General features: G+C 36.2%; 1 protein-coding gene across 3 annotated transcripts in view; it reads right to left on the reverse strand.

Annotated features, from left to right (window-relative positions):
• PDHX (pyruvate dehydrogenase complex component X) overlaps positions 1-15,161 on the reverse strand; it is a 75,518-nt gene that overhangs the window by 26,341 nt on the left and 34,016 nt on the right. For all 3 annotated transcript variants that reach the window (XM_058527160.1, XM_058527159.1, XM_058527161.1), the window contains exons 4-5: positions 7,958-8,157; positions 5,154-5,252 (exon numbers count right to left, since the gene is read on the reverse strand). In XM_058527160.1, coding sequence (XP_058383143.1) covers positions 5,154-5,252; positions 7,958-8,157 — 299 coding nt within the window. The remainder of the gene's footprint in view (positions 1-5,153; positions 5,253-7,957; positions 8,158-15,161) is intronic.

Raw genomic sequence — 15,161 nt, forward strand, 5'->3', positions numbered from 1 at the left:
CTAAGTCAACATTTCTCAAGCACCTACTCTGTCGCAGGTGTTGGGGACATAACGTTACACAAGACACTTCCCATTGAGGAACGTTATCCCACAGGGCAGTACGTTCAGCAGGTAAACAGATGGGTAGATGACAGCAGTAATGAGATGGAGAGGGACGGACAAGAGGAGGGGTTATTTTAAAACAGGATGGTCAGGGAAGGCCTGAGGAGGTCACATCTGTGTGGAACAATGTGAAGGAGCAAGCCTGAAGAAGAGCTGGGAAAAGCATGTTTCCAGGCAGAGAGAACAGCAAGTGTAAAGGCAGTGAAAACAGGGCTTCCCCTAAGAACAGAAGGCAAGCCAGTGTGGCAGGAGTGCAGGGAACAAAGGGAGAGGGCTAGAAGACAAAGCTGGAGAGGGGGGTAGTAAGAGCTGCCAGGGCCAGGATCACAGCCGCTATGGCCAACACCTGTGCACTTCTGACCACTTTTCTACTACCTATGTACTTAGTACGCAAATTAAATATAAACTGAGGCCAAGTCAGAGTAATTTTTTCTCACTAGAACAGACTAGAATAAGGATATCTCAGATTTTTTTTTTTAAAGATTTTATTTATTTATTTTTTCCCCCCAAAGCCCCAGTAGATAGTTGTATGTCATAGCTGCACATCCGTTTAGTTGCTGTATGTGGGACGTGGCCTCAGCATGGCCGGAGAAGCGGTGCGTCGGTGAGCACCCGGGATCCGAACCCCGGGCCGCCAGCAGCGGAGCTCGCACACTTAACCGCTAAGCCACGGGGCCGGCCCCAGATATCTCAGATTAACAGCAGCTCTGGGATTGAACGAGGCCTTTTACTAGTGAACAAAGGGTAGCATGGAAATAACTGGAAATTCCCAGGGCTGGTTCTCAAGGCACGAGCCCCAACATGGTACTGGTTACAGAAAGACTGAGGGAGCAGAGGAGGCAAGGGTCCTAGAGAATGATCTTATGCACTGTTAAGGCTTCTGATACACGCTTACTTCTGTTTGGAAATTAATTTTTAACTTACTTATGATATTTATAACCAAAGCAGCATTTAACAGTTGTGATAACATTTACACGTGAAGTAAATGACTGCCAGTACAATTCACTGCCATGAGCCAACACTCTAGCCAGACAGATACAAGTGCGAGAGCTGATATAAGAGAAGGCCTTCTGCTGATTCAGAAAAATGCCTCCCACCAAAGACATTTAGCTTGCCTAACATTACTAGTCCCTCTCCATTCTGTACGGGAATTAAATACGTCTGTAACAAAACCTATTATTAATCTGGGTTTTAAATCGAAGTTTAGCATTAGAGTGGCATATCCAATACACAATAATTGCTTTATACAAGGATCACTAGTTTACCCTCAGTAATCAGTCAAAAACAAACAAACAAAACATAACGAACATTTGAGGAGACTAAAAAATCTAAAATAATGCCTGAATACATCTATTTAAAAAAAAAGGCTGGTCACACTAAATAGACACATTTCTATTTCACTATCAGCATAACTATTATACATACTATTTAATCAAGAAAACGCAGATTAGTTTCACCCCAGCAGTAGCTGAGATTCTTGGGTAAAACAGTACTGGGTGAAGAATAAAAGTAAGGAGGGGTCTCTAATCCTCTTTACAAGCCAGTGGAAAATCAGTGTGGCCCCTGGTTCCCAGTAAACGCCTATTGCTGATTTCACACCTACATGCCTCATAGCGTATAAATGTAAATTACTGTTTAATAACAGTCAATAATTTAGTTTCTATAATGCAGAGAATGATTTTAATGATTTCTGTCCATTAAATAATCAGACTAAACTGGAAGAATTAGGCAGGCAGTAAGAGCTGTAAAAACTAGAAGAACTAACAGACCACACACTTCTGCAGAAAGGCTGAGGATGCTCAGGTAGCTCACTCAGGGCAGAACCTTTTCTACCAGACCCTGTAATTCATCTGGGTGTGCTATGAATCAGTTTTAAAAAGAAATATCACTGAAAACATAACAGACACTTGTCGGTCATGCCTACCAGATTTTTGATGCCGCGATATGAATACAGACACTAACTACAACTACGATTTAAAATGTAGATACACCAAAGATGTTAGGCTGCAGGCAAAGAACCTAAAAGTGTTCTGCCTATAACTGTGACCCTGGCACTTGTTTTCTTAAAACAGTTACACATACAGGCAAAGGAAAGTCTATGCTTTTGCACAACATATATTCTGAACAATATGTTTGCTTTAATGCAACGTTAAATTAGCAACCCTGACGTCAGGATTTTCTTCATAAATACAATGGATCAGAGGCACTTCCTCAGCAGTTGGAACTGACCCTTCTGTCTTACTGGCACTTTCAGTTGGCAAGGTGAGGAGAAAGGCTGTCCTTCACTATTTAAGAATGTGTGCTAAGGTATTTTGGGGGCAGCTTATACCAAAGCCTGCAATTTTTCAATTTTATCAGATGACATTTCTGTAGATGACACCAGGACAAAATTTTTTCGAAAGCTCACCTTAATGTTAAAACGCAGGCATCTTAGTGGTATACAAAGCAAAAATCCTTAATAATGCATGCTTTAAGGATCCATTTTTCTCATGAAGTCTTTTGTAATATGTCATATTTTGAAGAACAAAGGTTGACTCTCTTATGGTGGGGAGTTAAAGAATAAGGGCAGGGAGGGGAACTGGGTAATAGGAGGAGAAAGACGGCAGGAATATTAAAAACATAACTCTTGAATACTGCTTCCTTAGGGTATCCAGCAAGACAACAGCATTTTGCTCTCCTGAGGAAATGTTAGATTACTATTATAACTCTCAGTTTGGGTTTAAACACCATATTTGCTCATCATGTGTGTATTACGCACATACGGAGAGAGAAGGGAGACGGAAGGAAGCTCTACTTCTGTATCCCACTGCTGTAGCATCGCTGAGCTGCCTCCTAAAACGTCACCCAAACACCAGCCTCAAGAGCCTTTTCTCAGATCCCTTCGTCTTTGACTCTTTACCCATCTCATAGATGTCCCCCAACACAGGAATTTTAGCTTTCTACAAAGTTTACCTATTGACGATCCTAATTATAACCATCACTTTATCATCTACCAAATCCACCTCTCCAGTCCCAAACTACCTCCTGAAATGCACCGTCACCTCGCTGATCCTGATACCTGAATGGCTTGTGAGCACTCACAATAAGCTTCAAACCAAACACATTAGTTATTCCACCAAGACAAATGCTTCCCCAAATCCCTCATTTCTATTTATGGAGCCAAAATTTCATCCCCCAGACCAGAATCCCAAATTCATTCCTTGACTTGTTCTGGATTCTATCCTTATAATGCCGTCTCTATCAGTAATCTCCCTTTTACGTCGTCCATTCACATTCAAGTATTCATTCTCTCTTACCTGGATTAGTTTATGAGCCTATTAATTTATCTCCTTACCTCAAGTCTTTTTCTGCTCTAATTTATCTTACACAAATTTGCAAAATTGATCCTTCTAAGGAACAGCTATGATTATTTTACATTTCACCAAATCTTCAATGATTAATAAGTTAAATATAGACTCTTTAATCTATCCCTCAGATATACAAGTAAGTCTACCTTGTTATAAAGAAAGTTGCTTTGTCTCATTTTTACAGAGTTTTACTAACATAGAGACTGGTAGAAATTTAACAAATATTAAGACACAAATAGTAGACACTATTAAGGATCCATATTGGGGAAAAAACTAGGTTTAACTGGCTATCAGGATTCTTAATTTTAATTTTTTATGGCTAAGTGAAAGTTTTAAGTCATTTAACTAAAAATCTACAGTGTAGGATGTTGCTTTCAGCCAGGGGTCAGGACAGCTGACTTCCAACTCACGTTAAGTATGGCAGGAACGTCACGGTATATGTTTAAGAAAACCACACACGTGTTTGATTAACAAATCGGTAAGGCGGCAAGACAGATAAATTAGGGTATCTAAGAATTAAAGCTATATTGCTTTCAATAAAAGAAATATCCAATAATAAACCAATGCTTTAATGAAGAGTAAAATAACCCAATGAAAAAAAAAAGAAAAGTCACCGGGTCCAGTGCTGCCACTTAAAAATTTCATAACCTTTGCTCTATCTCAACTTACAAAAATTTTGGCCAATATTACTGATCATTTCTAAAACTAGATAAACAGAGAATAAGCATACTGCTTTAAAATGTTAACTCAATTTGAAGAATTGAATATTACTGCCAACAGAAATGTGGCACATACCACCACAGTAATTTCACATTAGTTCGTATGCCTATTTGATTAATCTTTGTTTTCCCCACTAGACTAAGTTTCAATAGAGCAGGGGCTATCTGTTTTAATATACTCTTGAAAGACACAAAATTTAAACAAATGGAAAGACATACCAATGTTCTTTAATAGGAAGACGTCAACATCATAAAGATGTCAGTTCTCCCTAAGTTAATTTAAAATGTGATGCAATCCCAATAAAATTATCATAGTCCTGCCCAACCCTGCCAGTGGGGCTAGATGGATTGTTTAAAATTCATTTGGAAGAATAATAAAATAAGAATAAACCAAGAAAACTGGTTTATTGAAAAAGCAGAGCAAAGATAGCTCTATCGGATTTTAAAGCTTACTATAAAATATTTCTAATTAAGAGTGTCATACTAAAAAAAGTGAGGTATTAACTCATGGACAGACAGATCAATGGAATAGAAAAGAAAATCTAAAAAGAGACCCAACCTCATACGGAAATTGCTTTGATCAAACAAGTGAACAAAATCCAAATGAGGAAGAATGAAATTATTTTTAAAAGTGTATTTCCATGTTTTAGAAATTTAAATGTGATTGCGTGATCATTTTATACAAACTTAAAACAATATAAAGTTTCACCATTCTGTACTCTAAACTTTCTGCATTTAATCACTATTTCTAAACATCTGGGTTCAGTTACCAAATTAGATCTGTTCTTCAGTAATGCTGCAATTATTCAGAAAACAACCCTTGCATAGAATACAATTTTATACCGACAAAAGCAACTAAAAGTACAAAAGAACAGTGTACTTCCTTTTAAATCTTACCACTGAATAAGCTCTTCTTTAAATACTTTCAGAAAAAGATGGTTATGATAAATAATGGAATTGGTTACTACATAAAGCACACACATACTCTTTAGTGAATATCCCCCGGGGGCCAGTGGCTGTGCCCTGGCTAGCATCCAGTGTATGTTTTTCCAGAATATTGCGGGCAGCTGGACTTAAACGGAGCCTAGGAAGAAAACACGAAGATTAATGGAACAAATTAACACTTAACACTTGATTCAAAGATATCTAAATGTCAAGAGTTTTGCTGATAATTAGAAAAATAAAAACTAACAATAAAGCTAAAACAACTCCCATAGATAGTCACAGTCAAATAAATTAATCTGTACGAATCTGGCTTATTTTACTACCAAGACATTTTCATACTGGTTACTACTTAAAAAGTTAACTGGTTACTATTTCAAAATATTCTTTTAATAAGAGTAAAAATTCGTAGGGAGAAAGTTTCTACTCTGACTAGTAACTTTTCACACGGCTCCTCATCACACACATCAATAAGGAACTAGCTATATTGTTCCTTCATGTATTTTTTATTGTAGTAAAATATACGTAAAATTTACCACTTTAAGGTGTACAATTGAGTGGCATTAAGTACAATCACAAGGTTGTGCAACCATCACCACCATCCATCTCCACAACTTTTTCATTCTCCTGAACTGAAACTTCGTACCCATTAAACAATAACTCCTCCCTCCCCCCAGCCTCTGGCAGCCATCATTCTACTCTCTTTACCAATTTGACTACTCTGGGAAACTCCTATTAAGTGGAATCATACAGTATTTGTCCTTTTGTGACTGGCTTATTTTACTTAGCATAATGTCTTCAAGGTTCATCCATGTCACAGTGTATGTTAGCATTTCCTTTCTTTTTAAGACAGAAAAACATTCCACTATATGTATATAGCACATTGTGGACACATGGGATATTTCCATCTTTGGCAATTGTGAATAATGTTGCTTGAATGTGGATATACAAATATCTTTTTGAGTCTTTGCTTTCAATTCTTTTGAGTATACATCCAAAAGATGAACTGCTGGATCATATGGAAATTCTATTTTTAATTTTTTGAGGAACTGCAATACTGTTTTCCACACCTACACCATTGGTGTGACTACACCATTTTACATTCCCACCAACAGTGCACAAATTCTAATTTCTCTACATCCTCGTCAACACTTATTTTCTGTTTCTTTGTTTTTTGATAATAGCCATTCTAATGAGTGTGAAGTGTTATCTCACTGCATTTTTGATTTTCAGTTCCCTAATGATCAGTGATGTTGAGCATCTTTTCGTGTGCTTATTGGCCATCTGTATACCTTCTTTGGAAGAAATGCATATTTGAGTCCTCTGCCCATTTTAATTGGGTTGTTTGTTTTGTTGTAACTGAACTGTATCCTTCATGTATTTTTTAAAGTTCTCAGTATTTACATGAAAACATTTTTACTTTACATTCACTCCAGAAGAGTAAGAGAGACAAAAACAATTATCTTGATTCTACAGACAAGGAAACTAAGGCACAACAAAAGGTCACACGACTAGTAAATGTCTACTCTTCAATTAAGACCTTTAAGCAAAGCAGCAAACACGAACGACCACTGTTAGATGGAAACAAGAGTCAAATGGGCTGGGCTGGAGTTTACAACCCACAAACGGAGAGGAACAGACGCGGTGCTTGCTGCATTTCAGGGAAACAGCTCCAGCTGATAGGCGCTCAGTACTACCCAACTGTCACTTTCTTTAAGAGACACTGAGACTTTAGATGTGTATGTAAGATTAACTAGTAACCAACAAATTAAAAAATGTTTCCAAAAAAGAAAATCACTGCGTGGGCCGACACTGTGCAGGTTCATGGGTCAGCCGGTTGTAACCTACACTGAGGGGCCTCTGACCCAAGTAAGTGTCGAATGACGGATCTTAAGGGAAAGACAAAGCACACACTATTATCTTTGCAAGGGGAGAAGAGCATTAAGTACAAAACATCTGTGAGCCTACCTTCTAATTTTCATGGTAAATGAAAAAAGAGAAAATAGAGGAGTCAAGGCAGTGGAAACAGAAATACTGTGTGTAGTAATGGGGATTTCAAACTCAGTACTTCAAAACACTCAATTTTTTTTTACAAGAACTGACGTTGGTAAATGAAACGAAAAAAATTTTTAAAAATGAAATGGTTTGCATTTTTATTTAAGTTCAAATGTGGTTCTTAATAGGACATTTTCTCTATGAAGAACTTTTTCTTATAAGGAAAAAATAATTTTGTATAAACAGAATATTAAAATAAATAAATGAAACTTGTTAGAATTTTCCCAGTCCATCAATTAAAGCTATGTAAAGCTAAAGTAAAACGATGTTTACTAAGTGTCTGTGTTGTTACAGAACAAATGAACAAAACAGAGCTCCAATCTGTCTCAGAAACTCAAATGCAGAATAGTTGGAAAAGGAATGCATGTTAAAATGCTAATTCCATTTTATATCAGTTATACATGTGAAACTTTGGAATTCATATTACAGTAACTACCATTCCACGGATGGGAACACAAAATGAAGTTTGGTATATTGAATTCCATTCTGGAATCCTAAAACCTAAGTCAAGTCCAGTGTGGACACAGACTATCTGCTTTGTTCTCCACTGGGTGTGCCGGGCTTTCACAGGACCTGGAACATAGCAGGTCTTCAATAACTGTCTGTTGTGGAATGAACAATGATGATAAAAAATAATCATGCCTAGGCCTTAGTTTCCTAAGACAAAAAAGGGAAGATCAGCAACTTCCTACTTACTATACAAAGCTGTCTTAAATATGATAATGATTAAAATACCCTAAAAGTTGCTGTAACTACTTTTTTTTTAAACATCATTCAAAGAAATATACTCACTGTGGTTTCCCTGGTGTGTATCCCACTTTGACAGGAGTAGGAATCTGCGGTTCTGGTGAGGGTTGAGGCACCGATGGTTTTGAAGCTGGTGATGGAGGACCTATATCTTTGGGAATTTCAACATGTTTCCAATCTTGTCCTTCTTCAACTAGCAAACCAATTAGTGAACCTAGCCGTATATTTTTAGATCCTTCTTCAATCTATATTTTAAAAAGAAAATAATTGCAGAGACAGAAAGGCTCATGACCTCATGAAGTAGTTTATTCCTTGGATAATTCTGTCCTGGTTAGAAAGATCTCTTAATTTGAGCTAAAATCTACTTCCAAGCCAGCCTGCCTCCTCCTCCTCCTCCTTCCCCCCATCACCTTCCTTGCCTACCTTCCCCCTCTTACACCTTCTTTCACCACTCTCCCACTCCCAGGTACTAATGCTACCTCCTGAAATAAAGGGAAAAATCTAGAATCTCTCCTCTTTCTGACAGCCTTCAAATATGTAAGAGCTATTACTACCATCTTCTTTTTGATGTCAATCAGCACAAATCCAAAACAGGAGATACATACCTCAACCACTTGTCTTTCGCAGACAGTTTCTATACAATGGCTTAGGAAGTCCAATCCCCCAAATTAGTCCTATTTACCCAAATAAATTTAAAGGAAAATCTTTTCAGTAACTTAGTCTCTGGAAAAAAGAACATCCCATTGTATATTTAACTTTTTCCCTGTGTATCTATGTATTTACCAAACCTGAGAAATAAAATAAAATTTCATCAATTTTTTATAAGAGCATCAGAAACATGGTGGTGTCTCAGCTAACCAAACACTTTTTCATTGATAATGCCAATTAAAAGCATAAGTAAGATCAAAGATGAATTTTTTAACTTATGATAAATGTCTTTTAAGCCTTTCAGCAGCATTAATTTATAAAGAAAGGGTTGATTCTTATTTACTTGTTAAAAGAAGTCCCTAGAGAACCTTCAGATGACAGTATTTTATAACTTCAGTATTGGAACACATGTCATTCCTTTAAAATTTTCTACTATTCTCTTTCAATTACTTTTTTTTTTTTTGGTAAGAACATTTAACATTTATTCTCTTAGCAACTTTCAAATACATAAGAAGTATACTGTATGTATAATACAGCATTATTAGCTACAATCACCATGCTGTACATTAGATCCCCAGAACTCGTTAATCGTACAGCTAGAAGTTTATACTTTTTGACCAATATCTTCCCGTTTCCACCACCTCCCCCAGCCCTTGGTAACCAACACTCTACTCTCTGTTTCTATGAGTTTGGCTTTTTTAGATTCTGCATATAGGTGATATACTGTGTTTGTCTTTCTTTGTCTGATTTATTTCACTTAGCATAATGTCCTCCATCTTCATCCATGTTGTCACAAATGGCAGGATTTCCTTCTTTTTTTGGCTGAATAATATGCTGTTATATATCTATATATCTCTTTTTTTTATTTTAATTTTTTGTTTATTGCAGTAACATTGGTTTATAACATTGTAAAAATTTCAGGTGTACATCATTGTACTTCTATTTCTGCATGGACTACATCATGTTCACCACCAAAACACTAATTACAACCCATCACCACACACATGTGCCGAATTATCCCTTTCACCCTCCTCCCTCCCCCCTTCCCCTCTGGTAACCACCAATCCACTCTCTGTCCCTATGTGTTTGTTTATTGTTGTTATTATCTACTACTTAATGAAGGAAATCATATGGTATTTGACCTTCTCCCTCTGACTTACTTCACTTTGCATTATACCCTCAATGTCCATCCATGTTGTCACAAATGGCTGGATTTCATCGTTTCTTATGGCTGAGTAGTATTCCATTGTGTATATATGCCACAGCTTCTTTATCCATTCGTCCCTTGATGGGCACTTAGGTTTCTCTTTCAATTACTTTAAGTAAGAGTCATTACAGAAGTAATTTAATGAATAGAATGCTAGGCTGCAGGATGCTCGCCCATACAGTAATTACAAGTAAAAGCATAACTCCGAGAATGCATTTGACATTTCTGAGTAACACTAATTTTGATGCTTATTAGTATGTGCACTATTCTTAAAATAATATGGCTTACGTACTGGGAGTTAGGAAGCTTCTAAGTTTACTAACTACTGATGGGGAAGAACAGGAACAACGCTCTGATGAAGCAAAATACATAGAAGCAATGGGTATATACAACTAAATAAGGACGTTTAATGAATTGCAAGCTGTGAAAAAATACTCGACAACCCAAGAACAATTCCTTTAGTTTGTCACATACTAAAAAGTCTTACTTCTATGGACTGCTCATTTTTCTTTACTATGTCAAAAAGATGAGTTAAGATTATTATTAGGTCAACATTTTTTCTTCTTCTAAAAATGTCTAATTACCTGCTTATGAACTGCTAACTCAAAATCACAAAGTAAAATGACTAATTTTCTACAAAATTGATAGAAAAAGCACTAAGTGATATGAAGTCCACTTATGTTAATGTCTATCAAAACTGTATCAGCAATAAGATCAATATCCAAGTACAAAGATCATCACTCAAATGCAAAGCATTCTTTAAAAAACAGGAAAGTTTTGTTTTAAAAATGTCAATACAGAGAAAACTGGACTGTGGTTACCCGGGCAGTGGGGGTGGGGGGTGGGCACAAGGGGTGAAGGGAGTCATATATGGGGTGATGGACAAACAAAAATGTACAACCCAAAATTTCACAATGTTAGAAACCATTAAAACATCAATAAAAAAAAAAAAATGTCACTAGATGAATCAGACACTATACTGAATCTGAAAGGGACACCTCATCCTCTGTTTTATTTACTACAATAAATCATAGAAATGATTCCATACATACCCTACCTACTGACACCTTCACAAGTAGGCAATAATGAGCATTTAGTATCATTTCAATTTTTACCATACCGAAATATCAAATAAACTTTATTTTTAACTACTCATGCTTTTTCCATGTTTTCACCATGGAACATGAAACCCAAATACAATGCACAGGTGATATGCTACCACACAACTTGAACATGTAACAGAAGTCAACAGAAAACACTGTCTATTACAGCTCCACTTAAAGTCATTAAAATCACTACAGGAATTGAAGACAATTTCCCTTTTACTATTCCCTTAGTGCAGTAAGAGATCTTTTAGAGGCATGCTAGTCTCCTGGAGACATTTGCTTATGTTGTGGTCAGCACATATTTGAAACTGGTGTTGACTAAGCAACAGAAGAGTAAACAACGCTCTTTTCAAAACTGTGTGCTGCTCCCTGAGTGAGCACTGTGGACGCCCTGGCTCCAATAGGGCCTCTGAGCCAGGCCACACCTCAAACACCCAGCTCTTCTCCCAGGCATTCGGCAACTTGATCAAAACTCTCTCCTACTCCTGTGCCACTGATTTCTTATTATCAAAGGCAGGATTTGTACACTACACTCTGCTAAAACAGCTCACTAATGCTCAAATATTGGATCTGGAGTCTGTCATTCAAAGTATTAGCCTTCCTCTCAGTTTTCTACCAACTTCCTGGGTTTCAATGCTGGCACTGTTACTTACTACTTATGTGACCTTAGTCAAGTTTCTTTACCTCACCATGCCTGTTGCTTCATCTGTAAACTGGAAATAATAGCAGCTACTTCAGAGTTGTTATAGGATTGAGTTATATAATAAGACAGTTAGAATAGTATCTGCCATCTAGTAACTGCTACACAAACGTGAGAGGTATTATCGTTGTTATTATTATTATTATTATTATTATTGTGGTGGTGGTGTTTTCCTCCCAGTTACTGATTTTTAAAATGAAAAATACACTCAACATAGATTAAGACTGAACTACAGAGGACTGCCCCATTGGTGAGGGTTGGAAATTCATGCCTCAAGGCCCGGCACGTGGCTGGCAGCCCTGCAGAGGAAACAGCAACATGTGAGACACTGACGTGGTAAGGCCTGTGACAAACTACTTCTCGATAATACTCATACAGAGACTAAATTCTATCCCTAGGCCCGGATCCCCAAGATGGGGCCTCTTTACCAGAGACCTCCCCATGGGCTGATGTGAATCACCTGCAAATATGCTAACACAGCCCACACAAGCTTGTCAGTGTACCCAAGGATAGGAGATGCTGAAGTCCAGACACAAAATGTCTACCGTAATATCTCCCAACAGAGAAATTGTTTGAGGTGCTTCATTCCACTAAAGGTGCTAGTAGATATTGTCTGTTTTGATTCCGACATTGAAAAATAATCAACAAATAAAGCAGTTTTTAAAATATTTTTCTTCTTTAAAACACAGTAGTCTGAGAACTGCAGAGGCATACACGTGGTTAGTGGGGATAAGCTGAGTCACATGTCTGACTCAGTTGATTTGAAAACTTAGCAAAGATTTTCTCTCGTGGTTTAAAACTTTATACAGTTTTAAATTGTTTTTATTCTTTAATACATACTGTTTAACTTATATGCACCATGAACTTTGGTTTAAAAGGAAGATACACAGGAAACACTGAAGCTGAAAACAAATTAGTGACAAGCTAAAACGCAGAGGGGGAGAAGAAACATTCATTAAGTCCTTGAATAACAGTCTGTCTAGCATTCAAGCGCCAGGCACTGTTCTAGCACAGTATTAACTCATTTAATTCTCCTAATAACCTTATTAGGTAAGTGCTATTATTAGTCCCATTTATGGACGAGGAAACTGAGGCAAAGAAAGGTTAAATAACTTGCTCAAGATCACAAGGTTAGTAAGTATCTGAACCAGCATTCAAATGCAATCTGACCTTCGAGATAGCATTCAATACAATCAGTACCAAATCTGTGAATCACATTCACATGATCAGTACCGAATCTGTTAATCGCATTCACATGATTGAAATTATCATGTAGTACCTCAAGATGGTGCTATTTTTAAAAACAAGCCTAAAAAAGAAGATATAAAAGGGGATTATAATTAATTTAGCTTTTAATTCATGAAGAACATAGACTGATTTACCACTTCAGTATGTTGTTTACTCATTTCAATATGAAAAAATTAGAACTGAGAATATGTTCCATTCAGTAGGATTTGCTCTGAGCTTTGAGAGGGTATTTTGTCAATTAAAAATATTACAGTTTACAGAGAAGAATCAAGTGAAGGTCTCACAACTTCAATATCAACCATAAACTTGCAAACTATAAAATGCAACTCTGAAGGCAACTGCAGGCAATTTCATGAAAAATAAAACCACGCTGAAAAATAGCCATTCTTTAGAAAATGCTAATAACACAGTATTAGAGTGAGAAACAGCTACGAAATTGATTGAATAACGTAACTAGTACCAAAAATAATTATTATTTTTTTAATATTCAGATGACCAATAAAAGGAAGTATTTTTTAAAAAATTTGTTTTAATATCCATAGGTGTTAATTTTAGAAAATAATTCTATTTTTGAAAATTGTTTTGAATAATGGTCTACCCAATAAAATAAAAATCTATCAATAAATGTACTGCCAGTCAATGAATTAAAATTTCAAAAAATTATGTAAGTTTAAATAATCATAACATCCTACACCCGTTTCATGCGCAAAAGTATCCTGGTTTGTATGACAAATTATATAGTAACTCTAAACACGTTTGAAGCCAAACTAGACAATCTCTAATAAACTCTCCAAATATGTCATCCTAATATTCTGTTTTATTACTTTATCATTTAAAACACTTGCTGTCGAATTTGCTGAATAATATATTTAAGACTAAGTTTATGAACTAACAGATGTGTAATAATTTAAGGTTTCTGCATGACTATTTACTAGTGATTAAATGAGAATTTAACAACTCTCCCATTAACTGAATTAAACTGGAAATAAATCATACTTATCTACACTGACAGCAATTATTCTTTATTAACATTGTTAACACCTTCTCAGAGCGCGAGGGGCCAGACGACATGGCACCACTGACCTATGACATTGTCAGCAACCTGAAATGCACTGCTAAGCAGCTAAGCGGAAAACGCTATCCATTCTGGAAGACTTTCACAGCCAAACAACCCAGAACTAGGACCAAGAACATAGCTTGCCAAAAGCACACACAATAAAATGTAGCTGGGGTTATTACAGATGATAGTTCAAACAATCTTTTTCCTTTTCAAAATGCTGCATGAATTAGTCAAAGAAACTATTTTTGGTACAAATATTTATATCTTCCTAGTTATAAATGTATAGAAATTTTAGCCTTCCATTCATATTTCCTCCAAGGAAGTATTTTCAACAACGTGTTTCAACACGGCTGTTAATATCACAGATGACAAGTAAAGGAAGTTTGACAAATTAGAATACAGGAAATAAAATATAAGTGACTAGAAAAAAGGGAAAGGGGCTTTTCTAGTAAGAAATAGGAATGAAAAACCATGTACAGATCTACATCTAATTAGAGTATAACATTCCACAGTGTGGTCTTTGGATAAAGTATACAAAGGAAGGCGTTATATCCATGCTCAAAGCAGAGGTGAGCTGGTGGCTCAGAATTAAAAACCCATCAACAAGGCATTAGCAATAAATATGTGGCTTATTTGTACACATCAAACTACAGAGGCATGAATGGATACTTACTGCCCAGTTACAACCAACCAATACAAATTAATACACAAACATACAGATTGACGTGGGTGCTAACGGTCCCCAAGAGCTGAGTGAAGAATTGTAACGTTAAAGAGAATGGCAACATTTATTAACACTTGTTGTGTGACAGGTCTTGCTTATATGTATTATCTTAATCTCTACTACCTATCCCATGACATAGGTATTATTGTATCTCCACTTTATTATAAAGAAAAAGGCACCGAATTCGTCAATCATTACATAACTAATAACTGGCAGAGCTTAACTAGCTATATGAGGCAGGCTGCAGTGTGACTCCAGAGCTGACAATCTTACTTGCCACACCACACTATCTATTAATGCTCTAGAACTTAAGAAACAAACACACTCCATAGTTAATATACCACCTAACCATAAAATGCTGACTTTTCATATAAATTAATATTGCACTATAAAAATAAAATACATATTATAAAAAATTTAGAAAATACAGAAAAATAGAAAAAATGGGGCTGGAGGATCACTTAGTTGTACTCCCCAAAGACAAACACTCAACATTTTTACATTTTATTCTGATCTCTATATTTATGTTTTTCTTTATTTAAAGTCCTACAAGATT

Source organism: Diceros bicornis, chromosome 31 (genome assembly GCF_020826845.1).
Source record: "Diceros bicornis minor isolate mBicDic1 chromosome 31, mDicBic1.mat.cur, whole genome shotgun sequence".
Classification (NCBI taxonomy): Eukaryota; Metazoa; Chordata; class Mammalia; order Perissodactyla; family Rhinocerotidae; genus Diceros; species Diceros bicornis.